Source organism: Penicillium canariense, assembly GCF_028826845.1.
Source record: "Penicillium canariense strain IBT 26290 chromosome Unknown utg000001l_segment0_segment0, whole genome shotgun sequence".
NCBI classification, from domain to species: Eukaryota; Fungi; Ascomycota; class Eurotiomycetes; order Eurotiales; family Aspergillaceae; genus Penicillium; species Penicillium canariense.
In genome coordinates, this window is record NW_026622728.1 from 6835003 (window position 1) to 6853302 (window position 18300).

General features: G+C 55.2%; 7 protein-coding genes across 7 annotated transcripts; 5 read left to right on the plus strand and 2 right to left on the minus strand.

Moving 5' to 3' along the window:
• Positions 1–104: 104 nt before the first annotated feature.
• N7482_002343 (uncharacterized protein) lies at positions 105–710 on the plus strand (the record flags this gene model as incomplete). The annotated part of the gene is made up of 1 exon (XM_056684468.1): positions 105–710. The coding sequence occupies one exon, from the start codon at positions 105–107 to the stop codon at positions 708–710; it is 606 nt and encodes a 201-aa protein (XP_056548074.1).
• Positions 711–751: 41 nt separating this feature from the next.
• On the plus strand, positions 752–3166 carry N7482_002344 (WD repeat protein; the record flags this gene model as incomplete). Its single annotated transcript, XM_056684469.1, has 1 exon — positions 752–3166. One exon carries the CDS (start codon positions 752–754, stop codon positions 3164–3166), a length of 2415 nt encoding a protein of 804 aa, XP_056548075.1.
• Positions 3167–3992: 826 nt separating this feature from the next.
• Positions 3993–4974, plus strand: N7482_002345 (WW domain-containing protein; the record flags this gene model as incomplete). Its single annotated transcript, XM_056684470.1, has 2 exons — positions 3993–4081; positions 4152–4974. The coding sequence occupies 2 exons, from the start codon at positions 3993–3995 to the stop codon at positions 4972–4974; spliced, it is 912 nt and encodes a 303-aa protein (XP_056548076.1).
• Positions 4975–5280: 306 nt separating this feature from the next.
• N7482_002346 (uncharacterized protein) lies at positions 5281–6646 on the minus strand (the record flags this gene model as incomplete). The annotated part of the gene is made up of 4 exons (XM_056684471.1): positions 5281–5489; positions 5596–5688; positions 5760–6227; positions 6631–6646. 4 exons carry the CDS (start codon positions 6644–6646, stop codon positions 5281–5283), a joined length of 786 nt encoding a protein of 261 aa, XP_056548077.1.
• A 710-nt stretch (positions 6647–7356) lies between these two features.
• Positions 7357–9601, plus strand: N7482_002347 (phosphate-sensing transcription factor PHO4; the record flags this gene model as incomplete). Its single annotated transcript, XM_056684472.1, has 5 exons — positions 7357–7727; positions 7768–8219; positions 8269–8391; positions 8434–9000; positions 9090–9601. 5 exons carry the CDS (start codon positions 7357–7359, stop codon positions 9599–9601), a joined length of 2025 nt encoding a protein of 674 aa, XP_056548078.1.
• A 2427-nt stretch (positions 9602–12028) lies between these two features.
• On the minus strand, positions 12029–14274 carry N7482_002348 (uncharacterized protein; the record flags this gene model as incomplete). Its single annotated transcript, XM_056684473.1, has 4 exons — positions 12029–13069; positions 13144–14016; positions 14136–14200; positions 14253–14274. 4 exons carry the CDS (start codon positions 14272–14274, stop codon positions 12029–12031), a joined length of 2001 nt encoding a protein of 666 aa, XP_056548079.1.
• A 538-nt stretch (positions 14275–14812) lies between these two features.
• Positions 14813–16470, plus strand: N7482_002349 (ubiquinol--cytochrome-c reductase subunit 2; the record flags this gene model as incomplete). Its single annotated transcript, XM_056684474.1, has 4 exons — positions 14813–15052; positions 15140–15314; positions 15445–16304; positions 16375–16470. 4 exons carry the CDS (start codon positions 14813–14815, stop codon positions 16468–16470), a joined length of 1371 nt encoding a protein of 456 aa, XP_056548080.1.
• Between the last annotated feature and the right edge of the window lie 1830 nt (positions 16471–18300).

The following is an 18300-nucleotide window of genomic DNA, read 5'->3' on the forward strand; positions in this document are numbered from 1 at the left end:
CTTTCAGTTTTCTGCCCGTTGTAGGGCAAAACGCTTCCTCGCATTCTAGTTCCCCATACCAGCTCAGCGCCATCGTCTTGCCAGGCGGAAAATCAACAGCCATAATGTCAAATTTTTCTCTTTACTTTACGCGCGGCACGCCCAGGAGCACTGCTCCTGCGTTTACCTTGGACTTTTCCACGGAGCGCGAACTCGAAACTGTGGTTGAGCGGTTATACCGGCAATTTACCCAGGGTCGCTCCCAACCATCACAGGAGCCGGAGCAGCCAAACTATTTTGTCACTCATGGGCATACTACATTTCAACAAGGTGAGGTCGAGTGGGTTCAACCGAGTGAAGCGATAGGAAAGTCTTCCGCAACAGCCAACTGTTTTCCCAACGTTGATCCTCTCGCCGACTCATCAAATAACCTCACTTTTCCCTCCTCTACTCCTACTCCTATTTCTTCTCCCGTTCAATACCCTCCTCTCATGAACGACACGCCTTCTCCGGAAACCCCCCGCAGGTTATCACCGCTGAAGTTTCTCAAGCCCCTCTTCGGAACATTACTGCTGTCCCTCTCGCCAAACGTGCTGAAACTGCTGTTCCGAAACCCGTTCGACAAGAAAATCTGCGAAGAAGTGTCACGCTCTCAAATGCAAACAAGAGTCAGGCCGGGAGACCACAGCCAGCGACTCAGGAATCAAACCGAGTGCCAAAGCAAGGATTGAAGCCCTCAACTCCACTACAACCTCGAAACTCGAATCCACGCATGTCTTCATCTGTGTACAGAACATCGTCTAGCCCTTCGAGATCTTCAAGATCACCGACCCCAAGCACACCCACAACCACCGTCACGAACGTGCGTCGATCTGGTCGGTCTAGAAAGGCACCCGTGACATATGAGCTCAAGGCCTTATTTGGACTCGACAAAGAATCAAACGACACTCCAAACCACTCTGAAAGAGAGACATCGTCTCCTGCGTCCGATGCTCCGCAACGAGCTACGTTGCATGAATTTTCTGTTGCGAGTCAGACTGAGCGTGGGCCTTGGCATAACACAAACATTTCAAAGCTGCTATGGACTCGAGCACTACGAGGTGCGCGGTCTAGCCACGACGATATTCGTGCGACAGTGAGCTCAAACCTCAAGCTATCGAAGTGGTGGAAGGGTGCTTCGAACGATGTGAGCGCTCTCGCGTGGTCACCCGACGGCACCAAGTTTGCAGCAGGCGCCACCACCCAGCCTGATGAGTACAATCGCAAAAACAACCTGGTGTTCGGTGATCTTTTACAGAATACCCTGCATGAGCTGCCTGACCATAATATCCCTCGGAAATCTAACATAGCAGATGAGCGTCTTTTCGCAACTCTCTCTGCTATCCAATGGGTTGGCCAGCGGCTCTATACATCAAGCTACGATCATACGGTGAAGATTTGGGACACTGATACTACCCCTTTTTGCGTTAGAACGCTTAAGCATGACTCTAAAGTTCGAGTGATGGCTGTTTCAAACTTAATGCCTAACCTCCTAGCAACCGGGACGGAGCAGGCATTCAGCTTATGGAGGAATCCGGATAAGGATGGCCAGGAACCTGAGTCGCTAAAAATTTACCGTGACCCTCGCCAGAAAGCTAATATCGTGCTTGAACCGACGGTCCTAGCGTGGGGACCGAATGCAGCGACAGAGCACTACTTGGCCGGAGGTATGGGAGAACGCGGCGGTGATGAATTCAAGGTTTCGCTATGCGGCCAGCTCAGCATGTGGAGGGTAACCGAATCCTCTATTGAGAGACGGAAAGTTCGGCCCGACTCGCAAAATATCTTCGACCTCAAGTGGCATCCTTCTATGCGAAGGTTCGCGACCGCGAGTACCTACAGCCAGTCCATGGGGCTTCCTCTGCGCACCCGGTCCGTGGTTCAAATTTACGATATCTTGTCCGATGATAAATTCAAAGTCACTAGTCAATTCGCCTGTTCCGCTTTGGATATGAACGATGTCACATTCTGTCCGATGGACACGACCTATATCACAGCAAGCTGTACAGATGGCAGTACCTATGTTTGGGATAACCGTAATCCCGCAAGAGCTGTCCATAGGCTTCGACATGGCACGTCAGTGAATCCTCTCAATCCTGACTACTCCCGAGAGGCTACCGACTTCGGCGTCCGAGTGGCTCTCTGGGGCACAACCATCGACCAATTCTACACCGGTGGCTCTGATGGGTGTCTTAAGCAATGGGATATCCGTCGGTCCACAGAAGATGCACTGGTGGCGAACATCACGTGCCTGGATGAGGGTATCATGAGCGGCGCGTTTTCGCAGGATAAGTCCCAGCTCCTTCTTGGCGACTTCGCAGGAGGAATTCATGTGCTGTCCTGTGAACAATCTTCGGATCCTGAACCGCTCGACTTCAGGCCTGCCCCCGAGCCGTCGTCTGCCGAAGAGCCGGCCGTGCCTCTTGCCAACGAGCTTCTATCCACTGGGCAGCTCACTTTACATCCCATATTTGGACCGGTTCAGGGGCCTTGTTACAAAGGCCCTTATGCGCCCTGGGCCCGTGGTCTGCCTAAAGACGCTACACAAGTTCAGCACGTCCCCTTGCTGAGCCAATATCAGCTTCGCCAGTTTGATGGCCCCTCACTGGAAGATCGGCACGAGCTAGATCAAGATTCACGCCAGGAGCTTCAGTGCCATCTCAATCTCGCGCGTGCCCGCCACGCCCGCCATACCCAATCTGGGGCCGCTCCTCAGTCGAGTGAGAACGACCGGAAGCGGAGGCGTGATGACCGGACTAGCAATTCCGATGGTGGTGAAGACAACGATCCCATTATCCTAGACAGTGACCAAGGCCCGTCGTTCAGTCCGGCTCAGAAGAAAACAGACAATCCAAAAAGGAAAGTCAAATCAATGGACCTAAAGGATCGGGAGAAGAAGAAGAAGAAAAAGAAGAAGAACAAATCACACGTGATCACACGAGTTGAGAATGCAATCATCGATTTGACGGTGGACTCTGATCGTGAATCACAGCCAGCTTCCTCGAGCCCGGCGCCGCACCAACAGGGCCCTCCGCTTCTCGCTACACTGAAGGGCTTGAAAGAAGAATCAGAGGATGAGGACGAGGACTATTGGTGGCCCGATAGCAGACAGGTTGACGCCAACCTTAGCCACGATGAGGTCTTCTGAGGGCTAGTATACACTTCCGAGTGTCTCTTTCCCTGTGTACCCTCCTTGTTTTCATGGCATTGGAGCGTGGAGTTTATTGTCTTATGGGGGCTCCTGGGTCGATTTAGCGGGTGTACTTTGTACATGAACTATGAAATAATACCCTTTTCACCATACCATACCACTGTCACCATGGTGCAACTTTTTTCTTTGTAGATGATGTCTGATTTTTTGCTGGTGACTAAGAGACCCCTGTGGCCAGAGTTGAAAGTTTATATTATCCTGGGTGAGATCTGTACCACCCTTGCTGCAGTCTAGCCTTATTGAAAGTAAGTTCTTATGTAGATATCCATATCATCGCCCCTGTTATTATCTTGCTCTAGTGGTACCTCGCCTCGTGGAGTGGACGATTGGTATCCACGTATATACTGGCATGTACCACTTACCGAAACACGGGTAATACCTGGACATCAAGCAGACTAGGAAGGGTACTAGACGATTTCGATTGTAGAAGGATGCATCAGCTTAGGTAGGCAGCATTTTCACGATCGTATCCAAAATGACCACAATTCCAAAAAGCGAAACCGCATTCCACGGGACACTGAACGATGACATCGCACTGCCACAGTGGCGCAGCGCAAATGGCGTTGCCTGCGTCGGCACCGACATCCTCCTCGGGCCCCGCTTACGCGGATGGCAAGTATATAGTCCCATCGCCCGGCTTTCTTTCCCTCTCCCCTCTCCCCCTCATCAAACGCAAGCCCACTTTCCATCTGAACGGATATTCTCGCACCCCCTAATCACAGATCTCTCGATTCCCTCTGCGGACTCTCTTCACACCAAACACATGTCCTCCTTTGCGCCGCCTCCGGGTCCTCCCCCGCCGACTGTGCCGGAGGGGTGGAAAGCCCAGTATGACGACCGATACCAGACATGGTCCGTGAACCACACCCCTCCAGACCCCTCACATACCCCCCAAACCAGCTAACCAGCCTCCTATCTCCAGGTTCTACATCAACATCGCCACGGGTAAATCACAATGGGAACGTCCCGAGGCACCGCCACCCGGCACCCGGCCTGACGGCCCTCCGCCCAGTGCAGTTTCCGGGGAATCCTTCCCAGACGACAAAAAGCAGCCAATGGCCTCCAACAACCCCTACAACCCCACAAACAGCGTCCATGGCAGTCCGAACCCGAACGCCAACCACCTCGATGACGATGCCCGGCTCGCCGCAAAACTGCAAGCCGAGGAAGACTCGCGCGCGGGCAGCCGCGGGGCTAGCGACCGCGGCGCCGCCACCGACTACTACGGCAACCCAGCGCAAGGCGCGCCCGCTTACGGCGCAGGACCGTCGCAGAGCCCGCAGCCGCAATCGCAAAGCCCTATGCCCGAGCAAAAGCGCAGCAAGGGCGGGTTCCTGAGCAAGCTGATGGGCAAGAGCTCCGGGAGTTCCCGGCCGCCCCAGCAGCAGTACGCCTCGTATGCCCAGCAGGGACCGCCCGGTGGAGGATACTACGGCGGATATCCCGCGCACGCGGGTCCGCAGCCTGGATATGGGTATCCTCCGCAGGGGTATGGAGGAGGCGGGTATGGAGGGTATCCCCAGGGTGGAGGGTATTATCCGCAGCAGCAGGTGCCGCCGCGGAAGAGCGGGGGCATGGGGACTGCGGGGGCGGCGGCGCTGGGTGTTGGGGGTGGATTGCTGGGTGGGTTGTTAATCGCGGATGCGGTGGAGGATATGGGGGATCATAATGATTACAATGATAATGGGGGAGGGGATTGGGGTGGTGATGGTGGTGGTGGTGACTTTGGCGGGGGCGATTTCTAAATTGCATGTCGCTGCCAGATGGTTCTCTTTGTTTTTGATTTGTTGCTCTCCGACGCCCAATTCTGGCATCATGGATACGGACTTTTCCCCGATACTTAAGAAGGCTTTCTTCTTCGTTCTTCTTCTGTTTCTTCTCCTTGTTTGTTCTCCGGCGCGCGGAAAGGGGAGGCATATAGTATGGATTCCGGGCCAATTCTTCTTCAAGTTACACGGTCCAATTATCTTCTATGGGCCCATCAGACCCCACTTCTGGCATATATGTAGATGGGTGGGCCTGCAAAGCTGATCACCAAGTTACATCAATGATTAGCCACGTTTCCGCGCCGAGCCAGCAGCAGCCTCCCGGCCAGTGGCGCCTTCGCGAGCCCCCTCCGCATTGGCCATGGGGCTGGGCGCGGTGCCAGCCATCCATCCGGCCAGGTCGAATCCACCGCCGGTCATGGCGCTGTTGGTGGCACCGGTGAGGGGGGAAGACCGGGAGTGCTGCTCGAATTCTGCGCGCATTTCGGGATCCACTGCGAGCACGTCAGTTAGGGCGATTATCCCCATGAGCAAGACCAGAGGTGGGTAGGGGCATTGGTTAAAGAAGGGGTGGCGAGGGCCGGGGATCGAGGCACGTACTGCTTTCCATGAGCTTGGGCATGCCCAGCGTGAGGCCGAGGGCCGCAATGGCCAGGAGGATCATGGGGTTCTTGGCGAGGCTCATCAGCGAGACTAGCATCACCAATCAGTAAATTATCCCATTCGCAACGAAACCCCCGAATTCCCCGGAAGGAGACACTCACACTTGGCGCGTTCCTCATAGAAACCCTTGCGGCCGAGGGCCCTGGCCTCCACCACAACATCCGCGCGCTTCTTGCCGGCGACATCGACGACATATTTCTCCGCGCCGCGATTATCCCAGGGATTGCCGCGGAAAGTCTCCCAGATGCCGAGGACGGACCCGTCGGCGGCGACATCGACGCGGTAGGGGGCAAACACGTACTCGCCGGCGCGGATATCGAGCAGGTAGGATTCCGGGTGGCCGGCAGGAAGGCTGTGGAAGATCAGGGTCCCGGCGCGGGTGAGCGAAGTGGTCAGCACGTGGTCGGTGCCGGATGAGGGGAGGGTGGTGAGAGTTGCATGCGTGGTTGCGGGGAGCACATGAGGGTTGGGAAGGAGGGTGGAGGGAGGGATGGAGATGGTGGGGAGGAGGCGGTGGCCAGCTGGCAGAGCCAGAGGAGGGCCAGGAGGAATGGCATAGTGGAGATGCCCTTGGAGTGGGGAGGAAGAGGGGGAGAGGGGGAGGAAATCGGAGGCAGGGTCGCTCAGCTGGTGTTGATGCCGGTGGAGAGGGCCCTACCAGGATGAAGTGTATCAATCCAGGCCGGAGGTCGATTACTCCGCGACGAGCTGCCAGGGTGTGATGGCCTTGTGGCCTGATTATGGCCTGAGGCTGCCACAGGTGCAGTTTAGGGGGGTGTGGCCATTCGCATTACGTAGGCGGGCAGTATAGAATCCGGCCCGGATGGAGGCCGATCGCGGGCAAAAGGCCTCCGTCCCCCGGCTGTCGGCTTGAAAGGCTCCACTGTGACGGAGTGGGTTCAATTCTGTCCGATGTTGCACGCCGCGGGGAGTAGGACTGGGCCCGTTACGAGAGTAGCGGCGACGGTCAACGGGGCAGCTTCTTCATCTTTCGTAGGGCGGTTTTGCGGAGCGCCACTAGCTCACTAGCTGACGAGCTGACTAGTCAGACCTTCATGGGGCTGCACCACCAGGCGCCTCTAGCGCCTGAAAAATGAATGGAGGCCGGGCGGTACCGCCCAGTACTTCACGCAACTTGGGGCCATCCAGCGGCCAGCCGACAGCCAGGCGAACCACGTACGGACTCGGCAGGGTAACCGGCTTTCTGCGTCTCCCGAGGTATTCCTAAGTATCCCCTCCGGAGTGGCCAGTGGCCCCGAACTACCACGGCGATTGCAACAGCCACTCTCTCTGGAGCCAAACCGCCTTCGCCCGGCCTTGCGACTACTCCACCCTCACCCACTCTTCGCTGCCTTCCGATGCCATCCCCAGTCTCCATCTCCACCCTCTCTCTCTCTCTCTCTCTTTTCTCACCACTCCGCCCCCTGACGCTCGGTTGATTCGGTCCTGGCATGCAGCCCGCGAGAGAGCGAGAGACGCGGACAAGAGAGAGGAGAGCGGGCACCGAGAGAGCCGCCTGTTCCTGCACTAAACCACCCGCTCCACTCAAATCTGACCAACCAACCAACCAATCAATCAACCAATTAACCAACCCCCTCCCCCGTCCCACTTGGCCGACGACCACAAAAAACCCTCCATCTTCCCTCTCTCCTCCTGGGTGAATTCCAAAAGGACCGACTAGGTCTCTCCCGCGTCGCCATGGAGCACCAACCGGCCATGACCTGGCCGGAGCAGATCCAGGAGAATTCGCTCATCACGGCCCCCGGCGACGACGAATTCTCCAACTTCCTCGAGTTCAATATGCATTTTGCCGACCTTGAGGGGCACGGACCAGCCCATGCCCAGCTGCAGGACCAGCAACATTCGCTGATGCCTCCCACCACCACGGCTCCCGACTCTGCCATGGCCTCCGATCCGCGGTCGCATTCTCAGTACGCCAGCCCGATGGAGGGCCTGGCAATGGACTTCAACGGCCATGGCTCCCTCCGATACTCCACGCCCACCATGACGCCCGGCTTCTGCGCCCAGGACTCCTCGCAGCAGCAGGCCTCCTCAGGCCAACACTACATGTCGCAGGGCCAGCCCATGATCCCCCCCCACCCCGAATAGCATGGAGTTGCACGGCAATGCGGCCCGGTACCCGCAGCGCGTGGATGACCACTCGGAGATGTACGATCGCTACTCGCGCATCAACGAAGAACAGGTGGGTTGCCCGGATAACCACTCCCTCCCTCTCCCCCACCAAGCCTGGTGCGACAGTGGTGGAAGTCCCCTAACTTTGGGCGATCAGGCATTGTACACTCCCCTCGTGTCCCCCGCCATGACGCCACTGGAGAGCCAATTCCGACTCCCCGAATACACGATCCCCGGCGAATACTTCACCCCTCTCACATCGCCGGCGCTGGAAGCGCAAAACGCCCACACCTCCAACAGTGCCTACCAATTCCATGCTCGCCAGGTATCGGACGTGGGCTTTATCCCCACCAGCGCCGAGGTGAATCCGCTCCCCGGCAGCTCGGCTCCCCCTCCCCCAGCATCATCCGCAAAAATCGCCGGCGAACGTCGGTCGCTTCGTCGCGGCTGTCAGGGCGGACTAGCAAAACCCGCCAGTCGCCTCACATACGGGCGCAGACGACGCAGTCGCAGCGCACCCGGGGCAAGCCCATGGCCCCCAATACGGAAGAGTTCTACAACCGGATGAACCAGGAGTTGAACAAGCCGCCAAACAACGACGTGCGGTCTCTTCAGGAGAGCAGCAATGAGGGGTCGGGCCAGGACTCGGTCTCCCCGAACCATTGCCCGACTCGCTGATGCCCCCGCCGGCGGTTCCTCTGCCCCGGCGGTCCCCCGCCATCACTCCGCAGCAGCAATCGCCTGGCACGGCGGCCACCCCCGCGACACTGATGCGGATCCAGCGATCGCAACATGCACAGGAGCTCTCGGATCACTTGATGGGCCAGGCACAGTTGGAGTTCTCGGACGATGTCATGGAAGATATCTCTCTCCCGGAGGCGGCGGCGCCGTCCCTGCAGCCGCGTTCGAGGATCAGTCGCATTGATACCAGTATGCGCAGTACGGCCAGCCCGGTCATCGTGGCCCATGAGACCGCGTCGCTAGAACCCCGATTGACCCCTGCGGCGGAACGCACACCCGGGTCAGCCGCGCTGAGCCCGCGCACCATTGCCATGCCCTCACCCAGTGGGCCGATACCGAAGAGATCCGATCCATCCCGGTCGTCAATATCGAGTCGGAAGCGGCCCAGTATTAGCTCCACACATGCCAGCCCGCAGTTGCGGCCGAAGATCAGCCCGAGTATTCAACCTCTGATGCGAGGTGGTGACAGTAAGTCGTGATCCAATTTTCCCCCCTCAAATCCCCCGCGAGGTTTTTTTGTCGCCCGGACCCATCGAGATTGTTAACGTCTTCGATAGATTTGTCACAGGACGCCCTCTACTTGGCCTCCAAATCCAATTACCAACACATTTTGGATGGCACCCTCCCTTCTGGCGTCTCCTATCCGGAGACGCTCGCCGAGAATCTGAGCTCCAAACGGACCAACCACAAGCTCGCTGAACAGGGCCGCAGGAACCGAATCAACAGCGCCCTGAAGGAAATCGAGTCATTAATCCCACCCGAGTTCGTTCAACTCCGGCAAGCCAAGGAGGCGGCCACCGCGGGAGTCAAGCCGGGCGACAAGGACAGAGAGAAGTCCGCCAACCAGGCCATCAGCAAGGCTAGCGCCGTGGAGATGGCCATTGACTACATCAAGGCCCTGAAGAAGACCTTGGACGACACCGCATCGAAGTTGACCGCTGCCGAAGCCAAACTCGCTGGCACCAGCCAGGACAATACACCGACAGGAGACGCCCCGGCCGCCGCGGGGGCCGAGAACGCCATTACAATCGGTACCGGTTCAAACTCCAAAGGCACGAGTCCCTCATGACCATTGCCAAGGTCAAATTGTACACCAAACGACATGATCTAGGGAGACTTGGGAATCTCACTTTTTCTGGTGTTTTTTTCTCCTGCTCCTTTTCCACATAAACTTGTTCCAGTTATGTGCTTTGAGGAAAGGGGATGAGTTGGGGGTTGGAACCAATATTCACAGATGTGTAACGATCAATTTTCTTCTGTTTTGGGCGGCTTGGGCGGTCTGATAAGCGTGGGTGTTGAATTCTTTTGGTTTTTCCTCGTTATTTTCCCCGGGGCGGCTGGTTGCTTTTGGTTTTGTAACTTTTCTCTTTTCTATTGCTCGCCCTTCTAATCCTGCTTGGTGATGTATTCAGATAGACCTGAGCTGTGATATACGCACTCAATTTTCCTCCTGTGTTTTGTGAGTTGTTAGATTCAATGTGAAAGGCACGTGGCTGTCTTCCGCATCCTCGGATGTATATCATAGGATGTATATTAGATCGAATATACTACATTCAACAAGATGACGGCAAAAGGACGGCCGAAACGGGCCACGGATGACGCATTTTACCAAAACTATATAGGATACTATTAGCCGCGGTTAATCATTCTGAAGGTCAAACGGGTTGTCAACCACCTGCACGCCATGGCCGTCGTGGCCATCACAGGCTCACAGAAGGCTACAAGCGCGATAGTGGTAGTGGAAACCAAATGGAAATAAAAGCCCAAGAGATAAACCACGGCGTCCAGTACCACTTAAGGTCTGGAAAACCGGATGGGAAAGTAGGTCCAAAGATACCAGATTTGCCAGGGCTCAAGGACTCTGGAACTTTCAGCTACACCTATTCATCCGCTCTTTTCTTAGCATTCCTGATCTCGTCTATTCAGTACTGAGCGCATGAAGAAAGCCCCCAGTATAAAGAGGAGCCCCTCAGCAAGGTAATACGGCATTATGGACTGTTTAGTCAGTTGCAAAGAAACGAAGACGCTGATCCAATGAATAAAAAGAGGCACAAAGATTCAAGCACGCAACTTACGCCAGGGTGGCCCTTGGAACTTTGGTTTTCACCAAAACTCATCTTGCTGCAAGACTGAATGGAAGCATCTACATAGGAGAAGGGTGAAGCCTAAGTGTGCCGCGTACTCCCACTATATACGTATCATAGTCCTATACACTCAAGTTAAAGTTGGCTCGCAGTAAGAAACCATGTCGATTTCAGACGCGAAGCAACCCAGAATCAAAGTAATGACTCCGACTAAATCAGATCTTAGCCATACGGGGACATCTGGTTGGTGTGGTTCATCAAAGTATGGTAGCCGAGCCGTATGACCGCTATCAGAAGAGAGAGAAAATAGAAGCGGAAACAAATGATCACTAATTGTTGCCTCCGGGTATCTGGCCTGGAAATACCGATAAACCAAGCCCTCAGCCACAAAGGACAGAGTTCCTGGGATAAGATAGGAATAGATCCTAACCGCTTCATGTGCACAGAGAGACGGCTGGAGAAGAATGCGGGCGTGGAGTTCGACACAGGACGATAGTCATGATGAATGGAACACATCGTCCTGGTACCGCATCGGTATTTCATCGCATTGTAGCAGAGGTGAATGACCGCCTTCTCACCGGCCCATTAGGGGGCATTGGTGATTCTTGTATAGCCCTAGTTGGCGGAGGAGGGGATGGCTGTCGCTGCCCGCGAGAATGGAATTACTAAGGGTTGTTTGTCAAGTGAGAAATCATCTGGGTTGTCATTTAGCGCTGATGCACTAGGGCGGATATATTCGCGTTAGAGATGTCTGAAAGCCTTAATCAACTAGCGACCAAAGGAAATTTCCTTAACGACGTAGGAGGGGTTTGGCGTGGTAGATATGACCGCATGAGCGTCAGCGTACGAGATCACTAGTCTGATTTCCTTCATCGCGACTATACCTAGAGGATCGCGGCCCTTCATATTCATATATATACCATCCAGGGTGATAGGCAGCGAATTCTTAATCAAAGATTCCAACCAGGCCGCCATTTTGGAGCATGACATTACCCAAATCAAGATCATGATGAGTGATGGCACAAGGTTCACATCTAAGCAGCCGTTTCTGTATTTCTCCAACCTTTGTTAAGGGAAAGTCATCTCTGGTAGTTTTTGGCGAGATCGATCGGAGCGGGTTGCGGACATTAACTTGGTCTGCGACTGCCGTTTAAGGGGAAATTCTAACAACGCAGGCCAGGTCTACCTGGCACCCATTAGTTAGTCAGTGGTTGACATGGATCACTACTCTAGGAGCGCTGTAGTAAGCATCAAGTGCATACATAGGTAGCTTGATATGGTAACAGCACCCTTAAGCCGTAGCCATACACGAAGTTGCCAGTAAAGCAAAATATCCAGATGCCCCCCCAATGAATCTCATCGCTCATGAACCTGTACAGATGCAAAAAATCCCACTACACATAAAGCCCGCCTCAGTAATCCCGCAACACAGCCACCATATCATCCAAGCGCGAGACGACTCCCAGTAATACAGCTTCCATATCTCTCCACCGCTGCAGCTGCTCTAGTTCCCCCTCGCTCAGCCACCGCTCTTCATTCCCCTTGACATCACTGCGTTCAGTCTTATCCAGGAAGTCCCTCCGCAGAGTGCGCTCGAACTTGATGCGCTGCAGAGTGCGCGACATCGCCTTGTACGTATCCTCCAGCACACTGCTGCAGACGCGGTCAGGGTCGAAGTACCAAAGGAAGATCGTCTTGGATGGCTGGCGCTGCGCGTCTTTGGGGACTTCCTGCAGATCGACGAACCCGCCAGACTGCATGCTGGCGAGGGTCTGCCGCAGATCTTTGAACGGCAGCAGGCTGATCTCCTGCAAACGCTTCTCGTCGAGTTTGCCCTTGGCGTGGAGCACGCGGAGGACGCGCAGGGCGACGTCGCCGTAGCGCATCTCTACCAGCCGCTCCAGCTCCAGATGACGCAGTTTGCGCGCCAGCCCGCGGAAGCCGACGCGCCACTTGATGCCCTCGGAGAGGTTCACGTGGGATGCGAGGTTGTGCGGGGCCTGCTCGAGGAGCTTGAGATGCTGGTTGATCTCGAAGGCGCGGCTGACGCCATTGTCGTCATCATCACCCTTCGCCTCCTCCTGCTCCTCCTCCTCCTCATCATGGTGGTCACCGTTGACTCCATTCTCGAGCGGCCGCTTGCCGCGGCGGTTGAGTGCTTCCGTTGCGGGATTCAGAGGCCCGATGGAGCTTGATAAGTCCAGGTGTGAATCGACGGCGTCGACGATCTTGTAAGTCTCGATGGGAACGGAGAACTGCTCGCCTTCTTCTCCCTCACGGGGAATCTCGTCTGTGTCGCGGCAGCGTTTGGTGATATATTCAATGCGGCGGAGGAGGCCCTCATAGACCTTTGCGGTGGTGGGGGGTGCGTCTTGCTCTGCCATTTCGACAAAGCGGGCGTTTCGTAGGGCCACGTCTAGTTTTTCATAATTTACACGAACGACCAGTCCGGACTATGGGGAGTCAGTCGGGTTTGGCTGCGAGAGATAACCCATAGTATGGCAATGGAAAGCGGGAAGATGCATACCTCCATGGGAATATTATCAAACCCATCTTCATCCTCGGACCAATCGTTCTCTTCTCCGTCTTCGTCTACATGGTCACCGTTCACGCCGTTGTGGCCCGTCTGGAGCCTCTTGCTCGCTGAATCGGAGATGCCGTTGACAAACTTCCTCTTCACACCGCGAGGCAGGCCATTGACCATCAGCCCCTCAGAGAGGTCACCGTCTGTGCGTTGCGCAAGTATCTCCTCGGTCTTCAGCAGCAATGCTTCCTGCTGCCTCTTTCCCTTGAGCATTTTGATGTCAGAGCGGTTTGCGGCGGCCTTATGCGCCTCGATGTAGTTGTCTTCAGGGCTCTGGAAGTGCGCATCTTTGACGCGCAAGATATAACCGTGCGATGCAAGAGCTTTCAGGGTAGAATTCAGAGGTGCCGGTTTTTGCTCCTCCTCTTCAACATGGTCTCCGTTTGCTCCGTTTGCTCCGTTAGTGTCGTCTTCGAGTTCCATGTCGTTCTCAGTCTCTTGAAGCTCTTGCTCTTCGTCTTTGTGAACGCCATTTGGAACTGCGGGCTTCAACTGTCGTAGCTCGGGAAGGCTTTCGAGGTGTTTGATTGGTGCGTGCCCGAGGTAGAGGATCATTTCCATGACTCGTGCCGCATATTCTCCGAGTCGGCTCTCAACCAGTTGAATAATCTTGCCCGAGCGCACAAGATAATACGCAGCTTGCGGGTTTGCGGTGTAATAGGTGTTGCCGTCTTCGAGGGAAGTAAAGTGATAGATCAGATGGTGTTGAATCATGGCGGCAAGCCCATGATGCAGCTGGCGATCAGTTAAACGGGAGTAGAATTTGAGACGCGGCAGTGGCAGCCGCTCATAGCGTTGCAGGGTAGTGAAGATGCGCTGTGAAACGTTGGATCTCTCGTCAGTTCTGGATCTCCACGATGTGTTGCCAATACACGTCACCTCGACTGCGCCCCATCACCAAAGGATATGCTTCTACAAACTCGGAAATGACTCACCGCAAAAAGGTCCCCAAATTGATCCTCGATGAGGAGCGCGCAGAGCTCCGCGGCGTACTGCGTAGCTTATGCGTCAGTGCTGATCATGAGAGGGGCTGAGCGGGGTAAGTCGCGAACCTGCGAAATCATCATGGCGCATATGGAGAAGTGCCAGCCTCCGAACCTCACGAGGGGCAATTGAGGTCACTGCGAGAGATTCATGGGGGGGAAGGTGGGACGTTGTGCTGCTGTCGAAGCAAGTCGGCGAACAACTTTTTGCTTATCAATCACGTGATATGGATCAGCTGATTGGAGAGCAGGTCGGGTGAGGCTAGTGGCGGTTCAGTCAACAGCAGACGCAACCACAATTGAGAAGCAGGGCAAAAAGGAGGTGTGAAATAAGAACAAGGATCAATTACATGATAGACCATACATTCCAATACTATAATGATTTCAAATCATCCAAGAAGCGCCTTATACAAGCTGGGCAGAAAAGATATTCCGGTTCCGTCCGACTCGTCACCTCAGCCAATCAGCGGCAGAGTAATCAACCCGCCCCGACCATCTTGAAGCTTTTCGTAACCCGATTGCTTCCCTCTCCTCCATCCGCCTCCTCCCCTCAATTGCCCTCCCCCCTTCACAAACCCTGTTGGGTTCCTGCTTCTTTTATCTCCCCCTCCAATTGTTCCCGGCGCACAATGCTGTCGCGGTCTTCCCTCAGCCGAAATGCGCCGCGTGCGCTCTCCGCCGGCCGTCGGGCCATGGCCTCTGCTGCCAACCCGACCTTCCAGTACGATGTCACCGAGGCCGCGGGCGTGAAGGTCGCCAACCGTGAAGTCGCCGGTGCCACCGGCACTCTGGCGCTGGTGGCCAAGGCTGGATCCCGTTACCAGCCCTTCCCTGGCTTCTCCGATGCCCTCGAGAAGTTCGCCTTCAAGGTTCGTCAGCATGGTTTCGATTCGGCCTCCATCCCATTGGCCATCTCCCGCTGGCTTCCCCATTGCTAAACTAGAGCCATTGCACAGACTACCCTCAAGCGGTCGGCACTGCGGATCACTCGTGAGGTCGAGCTGCTGGGCGGTGAGATCTCGTCGACACACTCGCGCGAAAACGTCGTTCTCCGTGCCAAGTTCCTCTCGAACGACCTCCCATACTTCACAGAGCTGTTGGCCGAGGTTGCCAGCCAAACCAAGTTTGCTGGTGAGTTTGGATTCTTCCTTCCCTGCCCCATTGACAAAGGCCGGAAAAGGGGAGTCTAGAAACAGGGCACAATGGCAGACAGAGAATCCCGGGTTTTGCTAACACGAAGTTTTTCCCATTGGGATATCAGATCACGAATTGAACGAGGTCGTCAGCCAGCTCCTCAAGTACAAGCAGGAGGCCGTCTTCTCCAACGCCGAGAATGTCGCTCTCGACGCCGCCCACGGCGTTGCTTTCCACCGCGGCCTGGGCTCACCCATCACCCCCTCCCCTTCCTCCCCGTACGAGAAGTATATCTCGGCCGATGCTCTGGCCCAGTTCGCTCAGGATGCCTACGCCAAGTCCAACGTCGCTCTCGTTGCCACCGGCCCCAACTCCGCTGAGGTCTCCAAGTGGGTGGGCCAGTTCTTCAAGGACCTTCCCACCGGCACCACTGCCAGCCAGTACAAGGTGCAGCCCAGCGTGGCTAGCAAGTACTTCGGTGGTGAGCAGCGCATCGCCTCCAAGGCCGGCAACGCGGTCGTGATCGCCTTCCCCGGTTCCAGCGCCTTCGGCACCGCCGGCTACAAGGCCGAAGCTTCCGTCCTCGCTGCCCTGCTGGGCGGCGAGTCGACCATCAAGTGGACTCCCGGTTTCTCGCTCCTGTCGCAGGCCACCAAGGGCCTCAACCAGCTCAACGTCTCGACCCAGAACCTCGCCTACTCTGATGCCGGTCTGTTCACCGTCACCCTCTCCGGCCAGGCCAGTCAGGTTGGCGCCGCCAGCAAGAGTGTCGTGGACGCGCTCAAGAAGGCCGCCGCTGGCGAGGTCTCCAGCGAGGACATCAAGAAGGCCACTGCCCTGGCCAAGTTCCGCGCTCTGGAGTCCGTCCAGACTCTCGATACCGGCCTCGTGGCCACTGGCTCCGGCCTGATCCACGGTACCAAGCCCTACCAGATTGGCGAGATTGCCAAGGCTATCGAAAACGTCTCTGAGCAGCAGGTTAAGGAGGTATGTTTTTCCCCTGTCTCCTCCCTGTCATGTTTCTACATCCAGTACTAACCGTTGTGTGCCCCTGCAGGTTGCCAAGTCCTTCCTCACCAGCAAGGCCACTCTCGTCAGCGTCGGTGACGTCTTCCAGCTTCCCTATGCTGAGGACCTCGGCCTGACCGTTTAAACCTCCTTGTATACCATACAACGCTAGACCGAGGGAAAAGCGTGTTTCCTCGTTTGGACTTGATGTGATCACCTGTGCCTAGATTCTTTACCGATATCTCCTTTGTTGTTAAGGGTGTAGTTGACTGTAATACAAACAATTGTACCTTATTCAATTTTTGTCTCGACCTGCCCCGTATTTCGCCTCTGTAGTCTCGTGTCATCTGAACGGGGCAGCTTCGTCCACGCCGTGGAGGTATAGGGCTGAGAAGCGAGTTGGTTTCGCTCGTGTTAGTGTCGTCGCTTCATCGGCGTGTCTTTGTTGCTGTATATATCGTCTTTTATACAGTAGGAACAATTCCTGACGAATCTTGTGTATGGCAGAGACACTACTACGCAGCAAGATATTGACTTCGGAACTGCGTGCAACTGCAACGGCGAACAAGTCGCAGCAAAATGGAATCTGCAAGCTTCCAACAACAGTCGGATCTTGCTCCGCACCAGTCATGTTTCCCCATTTTGATCAATGTCAAGATTCCACCTCCTTCGACTAGAATTTTTGTAGATTTTCCAAGCCTCCTTTTGGAAGACGTAGGTCTCGCCTTTTATCGAATTGACTTGGACGGACAATGTGCAAATGGAGTAGGCAAGATCGTTTGTCCGGAAATTTGCACTGGAGATACTATCCCTGACGAACATCCTACTACTTCCCTTGCCTTTGAATCGAACTGATTCTCTCTTTTTACACGTCCGAGTATCCACCATCTCATCATATGCCATCGGACCCTAGCCTTGTCCTTCATCATCGAGGGCGCAGTACCAGCAGCAGCAGGAGGGGCATCGCCTTATTCAAAAAGCAAAAGAAGCACCGATTACTGCTAAGCCCAGACACTACAACTTCCCATGGCAGTTATCACGCTAGGCAATGCCTCCTGATATGTGATAACCTACATACCAAGCACCAAATTAAGACCAGCCCTATCCCAATAAATGACACCGACACCTGGAGTTGATCCCAAGCGACACGGACAAAGCGAAAACACGCGATTACAGAATAATTAGTTAACCTAGGCAGAATATAATCGTGGCGAATAGACGATACAATACCCCAATGTCCTCACTGCCCTTGACATATTGCACCAACCCAACAATGATGACCGAGCGAGAAGATGCCTGACTTTGCGAGCAATTGTATGCCCAATGAAGCCGAAAATCGCCTGGAATGTGAGCAGATTACCCCTGAGCGCGACAGAACCAGCGGAAGCGCACTCACTATAAGCACGCAGGCACACAAGCACACAGGCATGCACCGGCGGGTCGCTCGGCAGCTTGAGCCGAGGTCAAAGGCTCAGGTTCTCGGAGCAGCAGGCTTGCAAACACCGCCGCAGTCGGGAAGATCCCGATTACGATACCACCGGTGCACGGATGAAAGGAGCAAGCCGAGCAAAGGAAAGTAAATGAAATAAACCCCCAACCCACACCTTGTACGTATACCCCGAACTGCGAACATCATTCGATTTTTCGATTCTAAATTTTGCACTGTGACAGTGACGCTAGACGCGCGGGCCATCATGAAAGGGCCGATAGCCGCAATGTGGCCCGACATCGGATGATTCGCGCATTGGGCTAGGCAATTGGCGATGTGCGTTCGGCATAATGTCCTGCAAAGGGTCGACAAGAATTCACGGAAGGATTCCGTAGGAGGGACCTGCTTTCTTAGGTGGGGCTTGACGGCAATTGAGTTGCTGTTGGTCCCTGAATTCGGAGGGGAGGATGATGATAGTATGCTGCAGGAAAATATGAGGATATGGAAGCAGAATGGAAGGAGGTTCTGGGATGGAGCTGGATTGTT